The sequence below is a fragment of the Podarcis melisellensis genome (genome assembly GCF_964234715.1).
Source record: "Podarcis melisellensis genome assembly, chromosome: 17".
NCBI classification, from domain to species: Eukaryota; Metazoa; Chordata; class Lepidosauria; order Squamata; family Lacertidae; genus Podarcis; species Podarcis melisellensis.
In genome coordinates this window covers 7949286-7966814 of record NC_138534.1, presented here as the reverse complement: position 1 = coordinate 7966814, position 17529 = coordinate 7949286, and the positions used below count along the sequence as shown (strand labels likewise).

Below are 17529 nucleotides of genomic sequence, written 5' to 3'. Positions count from 1 at the left end.
GTCACCCACTCCCCCATGCAAGGAGGTAGGAGAGGAACCCAGAACATTGGTGTGCAAGCTCCTATATAGACTTTTGAAATTGCTTACTCTGTAGCTTACGACCACCCCTCAAAACATCAAAATACATCACAGAAAGAGGTGGTCCCAGCAGAAATTTGAGTGTGTTGCTTCTCTCCTGTCTGCCAGGATACCTGATAACGCCTTATTTGATTGCCTTTTCTGGTTAGCCTGAGATGGTAAATAGTTCCTGAATCTCTTACACATATTGATAGTGTGCTCAGCTTAACAGATACTTGCCAGACTGTATTTACAGGGAGGTGTAAGCCCCCACAGTTCAAAGAAATCTTTTCCCATTTCCTTCCTCCTTGCAGAGAAATATTTGAGGCCAATTTGGGTGAGTCAAAATGGCTTCAAGATTGTTCTCCTTTCACTATTTCAGACACATGGTTTATATATGTATGTATGTGTTTGCCTTGTACATTTCTAAACATTTATTTTATATATATATAAGACCTTAGAATTCCTATAACATGTTTCCTCTGAGAAGCACAAGGTGGTATGCATAGAACTCCCCTTCCCCAATTTCTCTTCACAACAACTCTGTGAGGTAGACCAGTGTTTCCCAACCGGTGTTCCGTGGCACACTAGTGTGCCGCGAGACGTTGCCTGGTGTGCCGTGGGAGGGAGGCGGGCGAGTCGGGCGGCGAGAGGCGGGGCGGCGGCGGCGAGGATCCGCGTCGAGCCGGGGGCAGCTCCGCGGTGATGGTGCCGAAGTTTCTCTCTCCATTCTCCCCTCACACACACACACACACAGGAAATAACACAGGATCAGCTGACAGGACCCGGCCAATGGGGCGGCGGCGGGGCGGCGGCGGGGCAGCGCGCACAAAAGGGAGGAGCGCGAAATGGCGGCGGCGCAGGGCGGGAGGGCGGCGCATTGCGCGTGCTCAAACCCGCCCTCCGAGGCGCAGAGGGGAGCTGGGCAAGCGCCTTCTTCAACCACGCGCTCGTTTAAAAGTTTCTCTTTCAAAAAGGAAACGTGGGTTTCTTCCACCCCATTGGCTGCGACTCCGCCCACTCCGTCCTCCTCCCCCTCGCCCGCCCGCGGCGCCTCGCTCCTCAGCCTCCGCCATGTACCGCTCGCTCCGCTCCCTCCAGCGCCTGAGTTGCGCCGGGGCGCCGCCGTCCACGCGCTCCAGAGGGGCCCGCCGACCTGCAGCCGCCACGCGCAGCCACGGAGGATGGTGAGCGACGCCCCCCCGGCTGCGCGCGCAATGGAGGGAGGGAGGCGCAAGGGCGTCAGAGGTGACGTTTGCCGGCCTCTTGCAGGACAGGCGCCACCTGCGCGGCTGAGGGGCCCCTTCCCGCCTTTGTGGGCCTGACGCGGCCTCAGGGTTCCCTCCCTCTCTCCACATATATAAATTGGCTTTTATTATTAGCGCTTTCGCATTCCTTTTTCTCCCTCCCAGGAGCTCCAGTGGGGGGGGCGGGGGGGCGGGCGGGGCTCCCCGCCATTTACCCCCCACAACAACCCTGTGAGGGAGGCCGGGCTGAGAGTATTCCAACCCGCGTCCGCCCCCGCTGCTTCCTTCAAGTGGCGTCCTGGGCGAGGACAACATTTGACGGCCCCTCCCTCAAATATCCCTCATTTTCGCAATAATTCGTTTTGGTACAGCTGCTTTTTCCTACGGATCTGCTCAGTGTTGTTATTTGCGCCCCTCTGCCGCCAGCAGCGTCCCAAATACAGCGCTGCTCCCCTCCTTAGGGATGCCAAGCACTCTGAATTGGGAAGTGGCCCCCTTGGGAAGAGGGAGGCTTGCCTCCAAGTAAAGATGAATATGAAAGTACCTTGTTTTTAAGGGCCTGCGGTGGTGGTGGCTGTTTAACATCCAAGGCTCACAACACAAAAACACAAAACTACATTACATGGGACAGTGGTACCTCGGGTAACTGAGGCTTCAGGTTACAGACTCCACTAACCCAGAAATATTACCTTGGGTTAAGAACTTTGCTTCAGGATGAGAACAGAAATCGTGCTCCAGCATTCTATTTTTTTTATAATAATTAAAAAAGTTAACTACAGCTTTGAAACTTCCCAGGAGAGGCCGCCCAGCGCGGGGCTCTCGCCGTCTGCCTGCCTGGCTGCCTGCGAGCTCGGCGGGCAGCGCCTCCGTCCGCAGCGCCCGCCTCGCGGCTCTCATTCCCTGCCCCTGCCAAAGCTCACCCAGCCAAGCCGCGCTCTCCTTCCTGCCTCGCTTTGCTGCCTCCTCCCCCACCCCCAAAGCTTGGAGGTTCCCCGGCGCCGGCCCGCAGGTTTGACCCCCTTCTCACACCTGTTCGCGCTCCTTGCACGGAATGGGGCGGATGGGGAGGAACGGGGCTCGCCGCTGCCTCCGCTCGCCCTCCCCCCCTCCGCCGGCGGTCCCGCGATTCTTGGCTTTTTGGCGGTTGGCACAGAAGGAAGGCAAGGGGGGGGGAATTGAAACTTACACTTTCGTGCGTCCCTCCCGGCGTGACGCTGCGCGCTGACGTCACGGGGCTGTGGTGTGCCTCGAGATTTTTTTCATGAAACAAGTGTGCCTTTGCCCAAAAAAGGTTGGGAAACACTGAGGTAGACTATCCTCAGCGATGGTAACTGGCCCAAGTTGACCCTTGTTTGCTTCACGGCTGAGTACAGAATTGAGCGCTCCTTCAGACTGTTGTTTTTTGCAGGTATAATCCACAGCATGTCATTGATGCAGTGGATTAGTGGTAGATTGACCCTGAACCATTCACCTATAATTTCACTTTGTGGGATGTTCTGCAATGTCCCTCCAGTGTTACTGCATTATCGCTGCTTGGAGGGACACTCTTGAGCTATGGGGCAAGGAGAAGTGGAACAAAACACATGTTTTGGTACGAAAAGCTACAGGCTTTCAGCAGGAATAATCTGTAATTTCAATAATTTTTATTATTTATACTCCGCCCATTTGGCTGGGTTGCCCTGGCCACTATGGGTGGCTAGGACATTATGACAGGAAACGAAGCGGTATGGTCGCTGTGAAACCTTTGCAGGTTCAAAGAGTATTGAAAGTGGAATTGCATGTAACTGCCCTGTTACCATCCTGAGCACAATACATTATGAGCCCACAAAGGAAAGGCTGGTCCTAATCTGACCCTCTAGTCTAACCCCTACACCACAGTGGTTGTCCTAACTAAATCTATAATCATGCAAACCCTGCCCTTTCCCACACCTTCCTGTTTCTCCCACAACAGACTGGGTAGACCCCCCTCCCTGGCTACCTCCCCCTCTTTTATAATAATAATAATAATAATAATAATAATAATAATAATAATAATAATAATATCTTTATTGTCATTGCCCCCTCTCGGGGACCACGAAATTACTTGGCTGCTCCATCCACCCAGGAAGGGCACTCCACACAAAATCAAAACAACTATAGAAACACTAATTAAAACAATACAGTATAATACCGCAAGGAAGATTAGAAGACTTTCAAAGTCCAGGCTTCCCATTCAGGGCCGAGATCACTCTGGAGAAGAAGCTGTTCTTAAGACGGCTTGTTCCTGTCTTCATCGTCCTGTATCTCCGTCCCGACGGCAGGAGCTCGAAGAGACAGTGACCAGGATGCGATGGATCTTTTACTATGTCCAGTGCCTTCCTATGGCACCTTGTGGCATAAATCTGCTCTAAGGTGGTTTTTTAAAAATAAATGAGGTTCTGATTTATTTTAAAGAAAAATAAAGAAATCAAATGCCAGGAACTCATCAGTTAAGTGTAACCACATTTTAAATCGTGGCCAAATAGTCCCTGGCTAATGATAGTTGGAAATGAAATATTTTAGAATTGAATCCTGCCACCCACAAGGCTATACCAGTCATGGGGAGGTTCATGACTATTCTTCCCCTCCGCCTGGGCCCCCCACCCCAATCCTGGAGCAAGAAGACCTAACTGCAAAGTTCCCTATTTCCTTTCAGCCTATCATCAGCTTAATTCAGTTTGCACAAGCTTCCCCATGCCAACTCCAGATAGTGTGCCTTAAAATGCGGGCCATTCTGTGCGTTCCTTGCAGGGACCAGTTAAGAGACGCAGATCGAATAATGACCATGGTGTGCTCCTATACTTCCTCCATTTGGGACCCACTTGTGCTAGCTGCATGTCAGAAAAGATGGAGGTGCAGGGATAAAGAGCGTAGGAATTTATGTTCCGTGAGGCTGAAGAGAGCCGGGAAGTGCCTGTTCTGTTCTGCAGCCTTGAATAAAGGGCGTCTGTTTGACGGCTCCAAGACAAAACCCAGGCATGGCTGGCCTCCCTCCTTGGCAGTCTCTGCCCCAAGGAGTGGGTGGCCTTGCCTCCTGAAGCTCTTTCCAATTCCTACCAGATGACTGTAAATGATAGATGCATGAGACGCACCCGAATGCCAGACTCTGCACGGGTGCCTTTTCCTCCCATTCTGGCCTAGTCAGAACGAACTCCCAGGGCTGTCTTATACTCTGAGACATGGCGCATGATCCTTGTGGAAGCCAGGAGAGGGGTACCTTCTTCACGTTCCCTTCTGGGCGCCAAATCCCTGTGGTGGGCAGGACCAGAGGCAAAAATAGGCAAAGCCAGAAATGTCAATTTACCTTTGTACCAGGAGGCTGGTTTTCACACGCTCCTCAAGTGGGGCCCTGGACATTTTGCCGCTAGAGGCAAACCAGAAAATGGGGGGGGGGCTGTGTGCCAGTCATGTACCCACTCTTATGCCCCTGCCCTCCGCCATGTGGCAGTGGGCAGAGGAGGAGGGGGCTGACAAGCGCAGAAGGCGGGTCTACCACTTCTCCCAGCTTTCCGGAGCCTGCTGCCCTGAAGCAACTGCCTCACCTTGCCTCAGGGCTGGGCCGGCCTTGTCCTCAAGCAAGATGCACCGTCAGAGTTCCAGGACACATTTCAACCCGGGCAAAAGCACTCAAGGAGGGTTCAAAGCAGGGATGCTGAGACATGTGACCTGGGAAGACGGGGTTTATGAAGGAGGAAAAGTCCTGAGGGGGCAGCTAGAGAGGCTCAGAGGGCTTCATCTAGCCCCCTCAGGCCCAAAGTTGCCATCATTAGTGGAGGTTCCAAAGGGACTGATCCATCTTGGGGACTGGTTGGTTTAGCAAGTCTTCTTAGAGCTGGCTCCTATCTGGCCCTGGAATCAAAGTCTTCTGTATGGTGGGGGCATGACAGCAAGCCCTGAATGTGCCACATTCTTCCTGCCCCCACCCTCCACGAAAAGGGCAGAGGGATACAGAGGCCTCAGTCATACACCTGGAGACTTTGTGCGCCTCATCAGTATTTACTGTGGAAGACAGAGCAGGTGGAAGGTGGATCACATGAGTGAAGCTAATATTTGTACAGCGAGTTTTGCATGTGTTCACCTTGCACTGTGAGGGTGGTTTATGATCTTAAGCTTTGAGTTGCTCCCAGACTTGGCCAAGCAAGGAACCTACACATGGTGTGTGTGTGTGTGTGTGTGTGTGTGTGCGCGCGCACCAAGTCTTTGAGTATCTGACCCTCTGACTGAGTCTGCTTCTGCTTCATGTTACAGCCGCAATGTGAAGGCCACATTGAATGGCTGTATGCAGTATACAGAGTGGGCGTCCACTTGGATTGAGTCCCACTTCTCCATGGGATAAGACTCCCTCCATATACAGGATGACCACCACACGGGGACAGAAAATGTCCTAAGAAATTTCTGTATGCTTATCAACAATGTGTCAAGTGATGCTTAAGGAGATGAGAGAAGGGCTCTTTGTTGCAACAGGGATGAGGGTCACGGCTACACTCTTCACAATCCACAACTGCATGGCAATGACCTTTTTTATGAAGTGGAAATTGCCATGGGGCCTTGGGGAATATATGTGTTCCTACTACTTTGCCGATCGCATGGTCGGCGGTTCGAATCCCCGCAGCGGGGTGAGCTCCCGTCTTTCAGTCCCAGCTCCTGCCCACCTAGCAGTTCGAAAGCACCCCTAAGTGCAAGTAGATAATTAGGTATCGCTTTCTGGCAGGAAGGTAAACAGCGTTTCTGTGTGCTGTGCTGGTGCTGGCTCGCCAGAGCAACTTTGTCATGCTGGCCACGTGACCCGGAAGTGTCTCTGGACAGCGCTGGCCCCCGGCCTCTTAAGTGAGATGGGCGCACAACCCTAGAGTCGGACACGACTGGCCCATAGGGGCAGGGGTACCTTTACCCTTTTTTACTACTTTGGGAGGGACTCGGGTGGCGCTGTGGGTTAAACCACAGAACCTAGGACTTGCCGATTAGAAGGTCGGTGGTTCGAATCCCCACAATGGGGTGAGCTCCCGTTGCTCGGTCCCTGCTCCTGTCAACCTAGCAGTTCAAAAGCACGTCAAAGTGCAAGTAGATAAATAGGTACTGCTATGGCGGGAAGGTAAACGGCGTTTCCGTGTGCTGCTCTGGTTCGCCAGAAGCGGCTTAGTCTTGCTGGCCACATGACCTGGAAGCTGTACGCCGGCTCCCTCGGCCAATAAAGCAAGATGAGTGCCACAACCCCAGAGTCTGCCACGACTGGACCTAATGGTCAGGGGTCCCTTTACCTTTACCTTACTACTTTGGGGGTCTTCCTTCTTAGCCTTCCCCTCCCCTTGCTCTGATTATGATTTCATGTAAAGTGTTACAGCTTGGGTTCACAGCTATACAATAGTAAACCAGTCTTGCCTTTTGAAAGGCAGACATTATGCAAGCGAAGCTTTCACAGGCACTGAGGGGCAAAGCTTCGCTGTTAAAAGGCAGGGGAGGAGGGGCAACATGAAAAACCACCACTGGCGATCCTGCTGCTTCTGAATCTGAACCCCTTTAGAGCACAGGGTAGACTTGAAAAGTGGGCTGTTAAAGGTACCAGATGGCGGGCGAATGTTTGGGACAAAGCCGAAAGCTTGGAGAGAGCACAGACTGCTAAGTCAGTGAGTGCTGCAAGTCCTAGTGGCGTCCGACAAAAATCTGGAATGCACCGGGCTGCTTTTGCCAAGCCTCTCTTTCCCGCATCTAGTACAATCAGTTCAAAAACTATTCCGTTTCTTCCAAAACATGTCTGAAGGGGGCTTGTTTCAACAAGATGACCACCTGCACCTCCTGTTCGGTGAGTCTTCCTGCCTAGCCAGAACTCAAGGGAGAGGGCCAGAAGCCATAAATGGGCAGTTCTGTCTACTTGGAGATAGAAAAAGCCCCCAGGACCAGCATCCGGTATCACAGTGGCCAACCAGATGCCTAAGGGATGCCTAAGCATCAGCCATTCCCCCACTTGTGGTTCTTGACAACTGCTTTACAATACAGCCACAGAAGTTACGAGCCACTGATAGCCTTGTTCTCCATTAATCTGTCTGTTCCTTTAAAAAAAACCAAAAACACAGGTTTAAAGACTCATAGGAGGGGGCGTGGAGAGAGAGGCACAGCTCAAAAGACTTATTGAAACAAGCCTTTGTCCCATTATTAAATAAATCATAAGCCCATCTGATCCCACCTGTCCTGCTGTGACCTTGCAACTCTTGGCTGACTCTGCAACATGCAGTAGACATCTGTAATATTGTCCCAAAGGGAAAGAATAAAAAGAAAGGCATCAGAATGGAAAAAAGGAGGGGGAGAACAAGAGCACAGAGAACAACTGACTGTTCCTTTAAATATACAAAAAAGTTGTCCACTACTCGTGGGGTCACTCATCAGACTCTCAGACCCTCCAAGTGTCCTTGTTTTCCAGGGACGTCCCTGACTGAGTGAAGCTGTCCTGGTTTCTGATTTTATACCAGAATGTCCTACTTTTCCTTAAAGGTAAAGGGACCCTGATCATTAGGTCCAGTTGTGGCTGACTCTGGGGTTGCGGTGCTCATCTCGCTTTATTGGCTGAGGGAGCCGGCGTACAGCTTCCGGGTCATGTGGCCAGCATGACTAAGCCGCTTCTGGCGAACCAGAGCAGCGCACAGAAACGCCATTAACCTTCCCGCCAGAGTGGTACCTATTTATCTACTTGTAATTTGACGTGCTTTCGAACTGCTAGGTTGGCAGGAGCAGGGACCGAGCAACGGGAGCTCACCCTGTCACAGGGATTTGAACCTCTGACCTTCTGATCGGCAAGTCCTAGGCTCTGTGATTTAACCCACTGCGCCACCCGCGTCCCTATTTTTCCTCAGGATGTCCCTATTTTCATTGCAGAAATGTCGGAGGGTATGGAGTTACTCAACCCCCAAGCTGTCAGAAGGCAATCCTGTATAAGGAAGTTTTTTTAACGTTCAACATTTAATTATGTTTTTATATATGTTGGAAGTTGCCCAGAGTGCCTGGGGCAACCCAGTAAAATATGTGGGGTATAAATAGTAAAAATATCATTATGGAATGGGACATCCCTATTTTCATCGGAGAAATGTTGGAGGGTGTGGACTCTGTGCACACACGATACCAGAGACAGCTTGTTGATTTAAGGAAAGTTGGAAGTGGTTGGGGAAAGTTTTGCTTCCCTCTTTCAAACTGCTTTCAACCGAAGAAACTATGGTCAGCCTCCAGCCTAAACTAACAACCATAATGTGGATAATGATCTTGTTTTGTTTCCGGGAGATGTTTTGGTTTTGGCCCAAATCCAAATGGAGGCTATTAAAGATCCATTAACCAGCAGTCATTCAACCCTACCCTGCGGTAGTTTCAGGATTTCTCGTTGCCCCGTGCCCTTTGTGGTTATCTAGTGTACCTTTTACACTGTGTGTGTATATACATTTGTGTGGAGGCAACTGTAGGCTGATAATTGCTAGAGAAGGCAGGTTTCTCTTAAGCTAGATTCCAAAAACATGTGTGCTGCTGCTTGTTGGGCTTAATAATATGGAGAAACAAAAATTAGAAGATTCCAGTGGATTTAAATGCAGCCATGGCAGCCATTTTGCCTAGACAACTGCAATAAGGTTATTCAGGGCTGCCCTAGATGACTGCTCAGAAACTTCAACCACTGTAAAACACCCTGGATGTTCTCCAAAGCCTGAACCTGAGCATCGTCCAGAACACTGGCACGCACTTTTATTAGGACTCAAAAGTTTAAACAATTAGTCAGTTAACCTAACTGGGCTAAAACTTAGGTGACTAAAAAGATTCCTCTGATTAATTAGGAAACAGCCTTTATGTTGTTTTTGTCAGATTTGTTATATGTCCTTCATACGAAGGTCCCATATTTTATTGTTTAAAGCCAACCACAAATGCAAAGCCACTAATGCAAAACCAATAACACATTAATTAGCAATTTTCAGGTAGATAGGGTGAAATACTTGATTCCTTGTGATAGCTCTGTTGATAGAGGATGAAACTCTTATTCTCAGGCTTGTTGTGGGTTAGAGTCTCATGCAGGGCAAGAAATTATTGCATTTCAGACGGTTTGACTAGATGACTCTTGTGGTCCCTTCCAACTCTACAATTCTATGAACTTTACGATTCTATGATCCTCTATTTTCCAGAGTTTAGGAAATCACTTAGTGAAATACTGAGCTTTTTGGACAGAACCGATACGGTTCTGCACTCTAATGGAGGGCCAAAAAAACTCTTACAAACTCAGTCCGACAAATCCCTGTTGTGCTTGGTTTAGACAATGTCCACCTGCATTTAGTAAAACAGCGGTGTCTTACAAACAGTATGTTTTCTGTAGCTTAAGGTCAGGCTTTTAATATGCTCTATTGCAGAAGATCTAAATCCTGGCCCACATTCTGCCAGAGAGGCACTGCTTGCCAAGATGTACACAGGACATGCGTTTATTTTGTCCTCTGCTCACCTCTGGCCAAACAGGCTTTGCAGGTTTTTGAAACTATACAGGACCTATTCAACAAGGGAAAAAGTAGAATCAGTGAGCAGCGCTTCCTCTCTCTAGAAGCAAGCACATTTCAGAGGCTGAAAGCATGCAAGGAAGGGACACTTAGCAATGCAGCGCCTCTTTAATACTCAGAATGCAAATAATACATTTTGTGCTACCAAAGTTCTGATACGCTATTCTTTCCCATCTCTTGGGCAAATGTGATCATTCTTAATGAAATTGTTAAATGACCTCTCTTGTACAAGAACAGCCAGCTTTTCCATTTCAGTCACACACTGTGCTTTCTTCAAGTATTTGGAAACCTCGGGGAGTGCTTCATTTTGTTGTATCTTACTAAAGCAACATACCGTACCTCTCTTTTATTCGGAGTTTAATCTCTCAGTTTCTTTTTAATCTGGACCCCAGGGGCCAAGTGAAGTCTTTTTCTTATCCACCCCCCCTTTAAATAGGCCTCCTTTGGGATATTGCTGTGCATTCCTGCCTCCATCTTTTCCTCCCTCGTACTGACTGCAGCAAACCGATGGGGAATTTTGGCAAACCAAACATAACCTTTGGGGGAAATGGGAAGCAGAGAGACTGAAATTGACAGACTCCGACTTGCAGTACATGTTGGCAGCATCAGTTAGTTTGAACTTAATCAGGATTTCCTGATGAGGAAGTTTCCTACCCTGTGCTTTCCTAGCAAAATGAATGCTCCTGCTCCTTCTATATCTCCGGGTAGAATAAAGTTAATTGTGAAGCTGTATACATACAGGAACAGCTGTATAATAAACACATCAGCTACTGTTCTGTATCTGCAGAAAGTTCCTGGTTTTGCCTGCATCCGAAGCAGCGATGGGGAGCGTGCGGTCCTCCAGCTGGTGTTAGACTCTTACTCCCATCAGCCCAGCCACTACAGCCAATAGAGGGGATGATGGGAGCTGCAGTCCAACCTTATAGGGAGGGCTACCTGAAAGACCTACATTGGCTCCCTGTACGTTTCCGAGCACAATTCAAAGTGTTGGTGCTGACCTTTAAAGCCCTAAATGGCCTTGGCCCAGTATACCTGAAGAAGAATCTCCACCCCCACCATTCAGCCCAGACGCTGATGTCCAGCGCCAAGGGCTCACTGTGAGAAGTGAGGTTACAGAGAACCAGGCAGAGGGCCTTCTCGGTACAGTAGTGGCACTCGCCCTGTGGAACGCTCTCCCATCAGATGTCAAAGAGATCAATAACTATCTGAAGGCAGCCCTGTTTAGGGAAGTTTTTAATGTTTGATGTTTTTATTATTATTATTATTATTATTATTACCCAGCCAGATGGGTGGGGTATAAATATTATTACTATTATTATTATTACTCAGCCAGATGGGTGGGGTATAAATAATAATAATAATATATTATTATTATTATTGTTGTTGTTGTTGTTGTTGTTGTTGTTATTGTTATCATCATCATCATCATATAAAGCTTTCTTCATTGCCTGGTACCCTCTTTTGACTATGCTTACTGCTTCATGCCCCCACGTTAGCAACAGTCCTCTCCAGCGTGTGCGCACACAACAGCATCTCTGAGATGTAAATATTGGGGAGGGTCTTTTCCAGAACTGTAGGAGGCATCCTTCTTTCTCCTCTGGTGACGGCACCCCCTTGCACCCCCTCTGTAGCCCTCTCTGTCTCTCTTCCAGGTGGGATGCCGGCAGGGGGCTCAGTGTGGGAATCCCGAAGGCTGGTATGGCTGCCTGTATGGTGTCTCCCTCCCCACCCTGACCACATGCACCCCTGGGCCAGCAACAAAATTGCTACCCCTTCACCCACCCAACTTCCACCCCTTCAAGAAACCCCTCAAAACCAACTGAGTCCTTTTGCGCTTCCGCAGGTCTGCAGCCCAGGAAGCTGTGGGCACATCTCACTTCCTCCCATTGGGGGACCCTGTAGAACCCTCTTGGCATAGCTGTCAACTGTCCCTTATTTGGCGGAAACTCTCTTATCCCAGTGCCGTATCCCGCTGCTGTCCCTTATTGATGATGTACCTTAAATTTCCCGGGTTTCATGCTTGCCGGCTCAGGAGGGAAGCAGTGGCTCAGGGTCCTCCACCTCGAGAGAGAGCGCACACACGAGCTGCCGCATCTCCATCTCTCCCTTTTCTCCCTCAGGGGCACGTCGTGAGGAGACGGGTGGCAGTGGGTGGGCAGGCAGCCCCTCTCTTGCGAGACTTCCGCTGCGCTGCCAGGGGAAGCCAGAGGCTGAGGAGGCGGCCTGAGGGAAGAGGAAGAGGAGGAGGAAGAAGAGGAGAGGATGGGAGGGACGCAGAAGGGTGGCGCTTCAGCGGCCGCCACAGCACTGCAACCACCTCATGCCAGGCTCGCAGGCGGCATGGGCAAGAGTCTCTCTCCCTCCCTCCCTCTCTCTCGGGCAGGGAAGGGCCGATGGAACTCCTCGCACCAGGACGACGGCAGCCCCGACGTGCTGCTTAGCATCCCCTCCAACCAGTGCAGCATCTTAATGTAGTGATTTCCCCCTCTGCATCCCTTTCATAACTCTATTTTTATAAATAATTTGTCCATCCATAGTTCAAATTTTTACTACAAGTTTTCTGTCAATCCTACCAATGTATGTAACTCTTTACAATAGCTTTTCAACTAAATTATAAACTTTCCCCATTCTTTATTAAAGAGGTCCTCTTCCTGGTTTCTAATTCTGCCTGTAAGCTTTGCCATCTCGATGTCATTCATCAGTTTTGTCTGCCATTCTTCTTTGGTGGGAGTTGTAGACCCCTTGGAATAATCTAGTCCAACCCCCTGCAAAACACAATTCAGTCGCAGCAAAAGCAGCATGGCTCCATCAGTGCCGGATTTCTGTATAAGCTAAGCCAAAATCCCTTATTTTGGCTGCTGATCCCTTATTTTCGAGGCTGCTGGTTCCTTATTTTCAAATCTGTAAATTGACAGCTATGCCTCTTGGCTCCCCAGTTTCTCCTAATCCATCAGTAGCTTAAGATGCACCCTGATTCCTCCAGACAGACGGAACCTCTTTTCTTCTGTGCTTGTGCTGCAGGCCATATTGACGTGTCCGAGATACAGCAAACCTTCCACAGCCTGGGCGTTTACATCTCCCTGCAGCAAGCGGAGAAAATTTTGCACAGGTGAGGCTGTCACTACCCTTGCTTTGAACTCTCACCTCCCTGACCCCCCAGTCCCAGTGTGCCCTAGCCCACACTGGCTTCGCCCCCTTCAGACTCACTCTACTCTGTTTTGTGTGTGTTGCAGCATAGACAAGGATGGCACCATGACGATTGACTGGCATGAGTGGCGAGACCACTTCCTCCTCAATCCATTGGAGAACATGGAGGAGATCGTATACTACTGGAAGCACTCAACGGTAAACCAGTTTCCTAGTCCTCTCCAGACCTGAGGATGTTCTGTTCTCCACCCTGATTCCTTGATTCTCAACATGGAAAAAATAGGGTTATATGAATGGAGATTGCAAGAATGGAGATAGATAGATAGATGATAGATTAGATGATAGATAGATGATGATAGATAGATAGATAGATAGATAGATAGATAGATAGATAGATGATAGATAGATAGATATACATAGATAGATAGATAGATAGATAGATAGATAGATAGATAGATAGATAGATAGATAGATAGATGATAGATAGATGATAGATAGATGATAGATAGATAGATAGATAGATAGATAGATAGATAGATAGATAGATAGATAGATAGATATAGATGATAGATAGAGATAGATGATAGATAGATATAGATAGATAGATAGATAGATAGATAGATAGATAGATAGATGATAGATAGATGATAGATAGATAGATAGATAGATAGATAGATAGATAGATAGATAGATAGATATAGATGATAGATAGAGATAGATGATAGATAGATTAGATAGATAGATAGATAGATAGATAGATAGATGATAGATGATAGATAGATGATAGATAGATAGATGGATGATAGATAGATAGATAGATAGATAGATAGATAGATAGATAGATAGATGATAGATTAGATAGATAGATAGATAGATAGATGATAGATAGATAGATAGATAGATAGATAGATAGATAGATAGATAGATGATAGATGATAGATAGATGATATAGATGATAGATAGATAGATAGATAGATAGATAGATAGATAGATAGATAGATAGATAGATAGATATAGATAGATAGATGATAGATAGATAGATGATAGATAGATAGATGATAGATGATGATAGATAGATAGATAGATAGATAGATAGATAGATAGATGATAGATAGATAGATGATAGATAGATAGATAGATAGATAGATAGATAGATAGATAGATAGATATAGATAGATACATAGATACATAGATAGATGATTAGATAGATAGATAGATATAGATAGATAGATAGATAGATAGATATGTTGTTGTTGTTGTTGTTTGTTTGTGTTTGCTTGCTTGCTTGCTTGCTTGCTTGCTTGTTTGTTTAATCGTTTTAGTTGTGTTCGACTCTCCGTGACCCCATGAACCAGAGCATGCCTTGGAAACTCTCACTTTCTTCTCAAAGCTTCTCAAAGCTCCGAGGGCCTTCTGATAGTTCCCTCATTGTGAGAAGCCAAGTTACAGGGAACTGGGCAGAGGGCCTTCTGAAAGTACCCCCCCCCTCCCGAAAGGCCCCCTCCCTGCCTATGCCACTCATGCCGCCACTGCCGCTGCTGCCTTGTCTTCGGCAGCATCGGCGTCCTCTGTCTCAGTGGGGCACAGAGTCCATGGCACTTCCTTCCCACTCGGCCACTTCCTCCCGCTTGACCACCTTACCGGGAAGGAAGGGGCGGCACCCAGATGCCGCTGGCCTGGGGAGCCTCCGCACCGCCGCTGCTTTCTCCTGCTCGACCGCCTCCTGCAGCCAATCAGAAGCCGTGCTGCATCGCTGAAGTCAGCCTCCGTGCAGCAAGGCCTCTGTGCCGCACCTGTTTAGTGCGAGGCCTGACCGAGCGGGCGGCAGGGTTCACACGGTTCGCAGGCCGGATTAATGAGCCTGGTGGGCCGTATCCAGCCCGCGAGCCTTAGTTTGACAACCTCTGCTCCAGACCATCTTTGAAGTAGTCCTACACACAGCACATTGTTGTTGTTGTTGTTTAGTCATGTCCGACTCTTCGTGACCCCATGGACCAGAGCATGGCAGGCACTCCTGTCTTCCACTGCCTCCCGCAGTTCACACAGCACATTACCATAGTCCATATGGGAGGTCATCAGAGCATGGTCAAGGGAGGCCGGACTATCCTGATCTACGAATAGCAATGGCTGGCAAAGCATTCTAAGCTAGCTAGGCATAAGCACTCCTAGCTGCAGAAGCTACATGAGACTCTACTGACCTATCAGAATCCTGAAGTACTGGAGTACTCCCAGAGTATCAATCTGTTACTTTAGGGAAAGGGACATCCTCGCCGGAAGCAAATACCAGGCTTGTACTGTCTGTCTTGTACTTCGTTCTTTAAACTCATTAAAATGCAGCAAACCTGTAGGAAACCATCCCCACAAGAAAGTTGCCATTGGGAAAAGGCTGCTCCTAGAATCGCCTGCCCCTCAAGGAAGCAGACAGGGCGAAGCATAGCCAGGAGCCAAGGATCTCCAGGGAACAGCAAGGAAGCTCCTGTGATGTCCCCCCATCTCCCTTTCCACCCTTCCTGAACTCTACAGGAGGCGGGAGGAAATAGGAAGGGGAATAGTTCAGATCTCTGGACTGGGTGCTGGCCAAGGCCCTCTTTCTTCACTGTCCTGTTCCAGCCACGCTAATCTCATCAGCCGATCGGAACAGGGAAGATTAAAGTTTATATTTAAACACAATGTGTGTCTCTCCCCTCCCTGTTTGCCAGACTTTGCCCATAGTGTCAGCTTGGAAGGCCAGGGGAGAAGGGGGTTGGTCACTTTCAAGGCCCCCTAGGCACAACCCTCACCTTAAACTCTTTGCTCTCCAACATGCCCTGTTGAACTCAGATCTATTCCACCAGCATCCCTTTCTCACCTGCCACACTTTGAGAGAGAGATAAGAGATGGCAGCCGATGAACTCCAGGTGTTGAGTCCTCCACTGAGAGAGGACTGGGGAGCCTGTGGGTGGAATGGGCCAGAGGCCAAGAGCCCAAGCCGTCCTGCCACCATCTGGGAAGAAGATCTCTTGCCCATGATCCCTTTAGATGAGCGGGAACTGTGCAAGAACTCAGCAGCCCTGTGCAGCTTCCATTCACTTCAATATGGTGCATGTCGGAATATTTCCGGACGATTCTGCACCTGGGTGGGGTCTCTGTGTGTGCTGTTGGGCCTTTCTGCCTTGGGCCCCAAAACGTCTCGGATCAACCCACAGGAACCAACTCCTAGGGGACAAGGTCCCTTCAGCCCCCCAAAAAATATTTGAGGGGGCCTGGCCCTCCCAAAGTTGGAGAGCATTGCCATTCAAATGGTGTGAGAGAGCCATATATTGTGACTGATTATGCAAGGCGGAGCTTACCTGGGGCTCCCCCCCCCTCAAATTTCTTTTATTCAAGTGACACCCCTGGGCCAGCCCTTCCCCTAAGTTCCATTTCTTTCTGAACTCCCCTCTTGACATTGGGGGCCAGCCCCCTTCCCTGCTCTGCGTGTCTGTAATCCGTAGGTGCCGATGGGATTGGCTCTCGCACTCAAGCCCCTCCCCCTGATTATCCCTCCAATCCCATTAGGAGATTGCAGGAGGGTTTATCGTGTGCTCTCTTTGTGGTGCCCAGCACTTTCCTGCACATTCCCGGCATGGAAGACCTGTCTCCCATCAGGAAGGGCCCCGATGGCCAGAGCACCTCGGGGATCCATGGGAATTCAAGGCTGCTGTCCCTGGCTGAGCTGTGGGAAAGTGACTACAGTCGCCCCAAAGGCTTCGAGTCCATCCTGGGGGAGCATGAGATGGTAGGGCTAAGTCTCCATGGCTGGAGCTTCCTTTTCTCCCCCCCTAACCCACAGACTGCCTTGAGGTCCCAAGGCATCTCTCCAGAATCCCTGGCTGGCATTCCACTATGTTTTACTCAGAGTAGACCCATTGGCATTAATGAGTGTGACTAAATTGGATCCATTGATGTCAACAGGTCTACTCTATTAGATCTAGGCTCCCTGTTTCTTCCCCCACCCCCTTTCCCCTCTCTAAGCCTGTATGCTCAATTTCCATTGCGTCGCTCAGGACCAAACCAGATGTTGCCATGTTTCCTTGCTTCCTGTGGCAGCTGTGGGCAGACGCTTGTGGTGGCGATAGGTAGCATGGTGACCTCTGGGTGATGTTGGCCTCCCACTCCTGCCAGCCCCAGTTAACACGGTCAGCGGTCAAGGATGATGGGAGACGGTGTGATAGGAATTTTATGGTCTTAAGGTAAAGGTACCCCTGCCCGTACGGGCCAGTCTTGCCAGACTCTGGGGTTGTGCGCCCATCTCACTCAAGAGGCCAGGGGCCAGCGCTGTCCGAAGACACTTCCGGGTCACGTGGCCAGCATGCTCTGCTCTGGCGAGCCAGAGCTGCACACGGAAATGCCGTTTACCTTCCCGCTAGTAAGCGGTCCCTATTTATCTACTTGCACCCGAGGGTGCTTTCGAACTGCTAGGTTGGCAGGCGCTGGGACCGAGCAACGGGAGCGCACCCCTCCGTGGGGATTCGAACCGCCGACCTTTCGATCGGCAAGCCCTAGGCGCTGAGGCTTTTACCCACAGCGCC

The 17529-nt window shown here is 49.3% G+C and overlaps 1 protein-coding gene across 1 annotated transcript in view; it reads left to right on the top strand.

The window, feature by feature from the left end:
- LOC309359975 (mitochondrial adenyl nucleotide antiporter SLC25A23-like) overlaps positions 1-17529 on the top strand; it is a 52932-nt gene that overhangs the window by 19285 nt on the left and 16118 nt on the right. Inside the window, exons 3-4 of the mRNA XM_081894438.1 lie at positions 12854-12941; positions 13066-13177. Of these exons, the coding sequence (XP_081750564.1) occupies positions 12854-12941; positions 13066-13177 (200 nt within the window). The remainder of the gene's footprint in view (positions 1-12853; positions 12942-13065; positions 13178-17529) is intronic.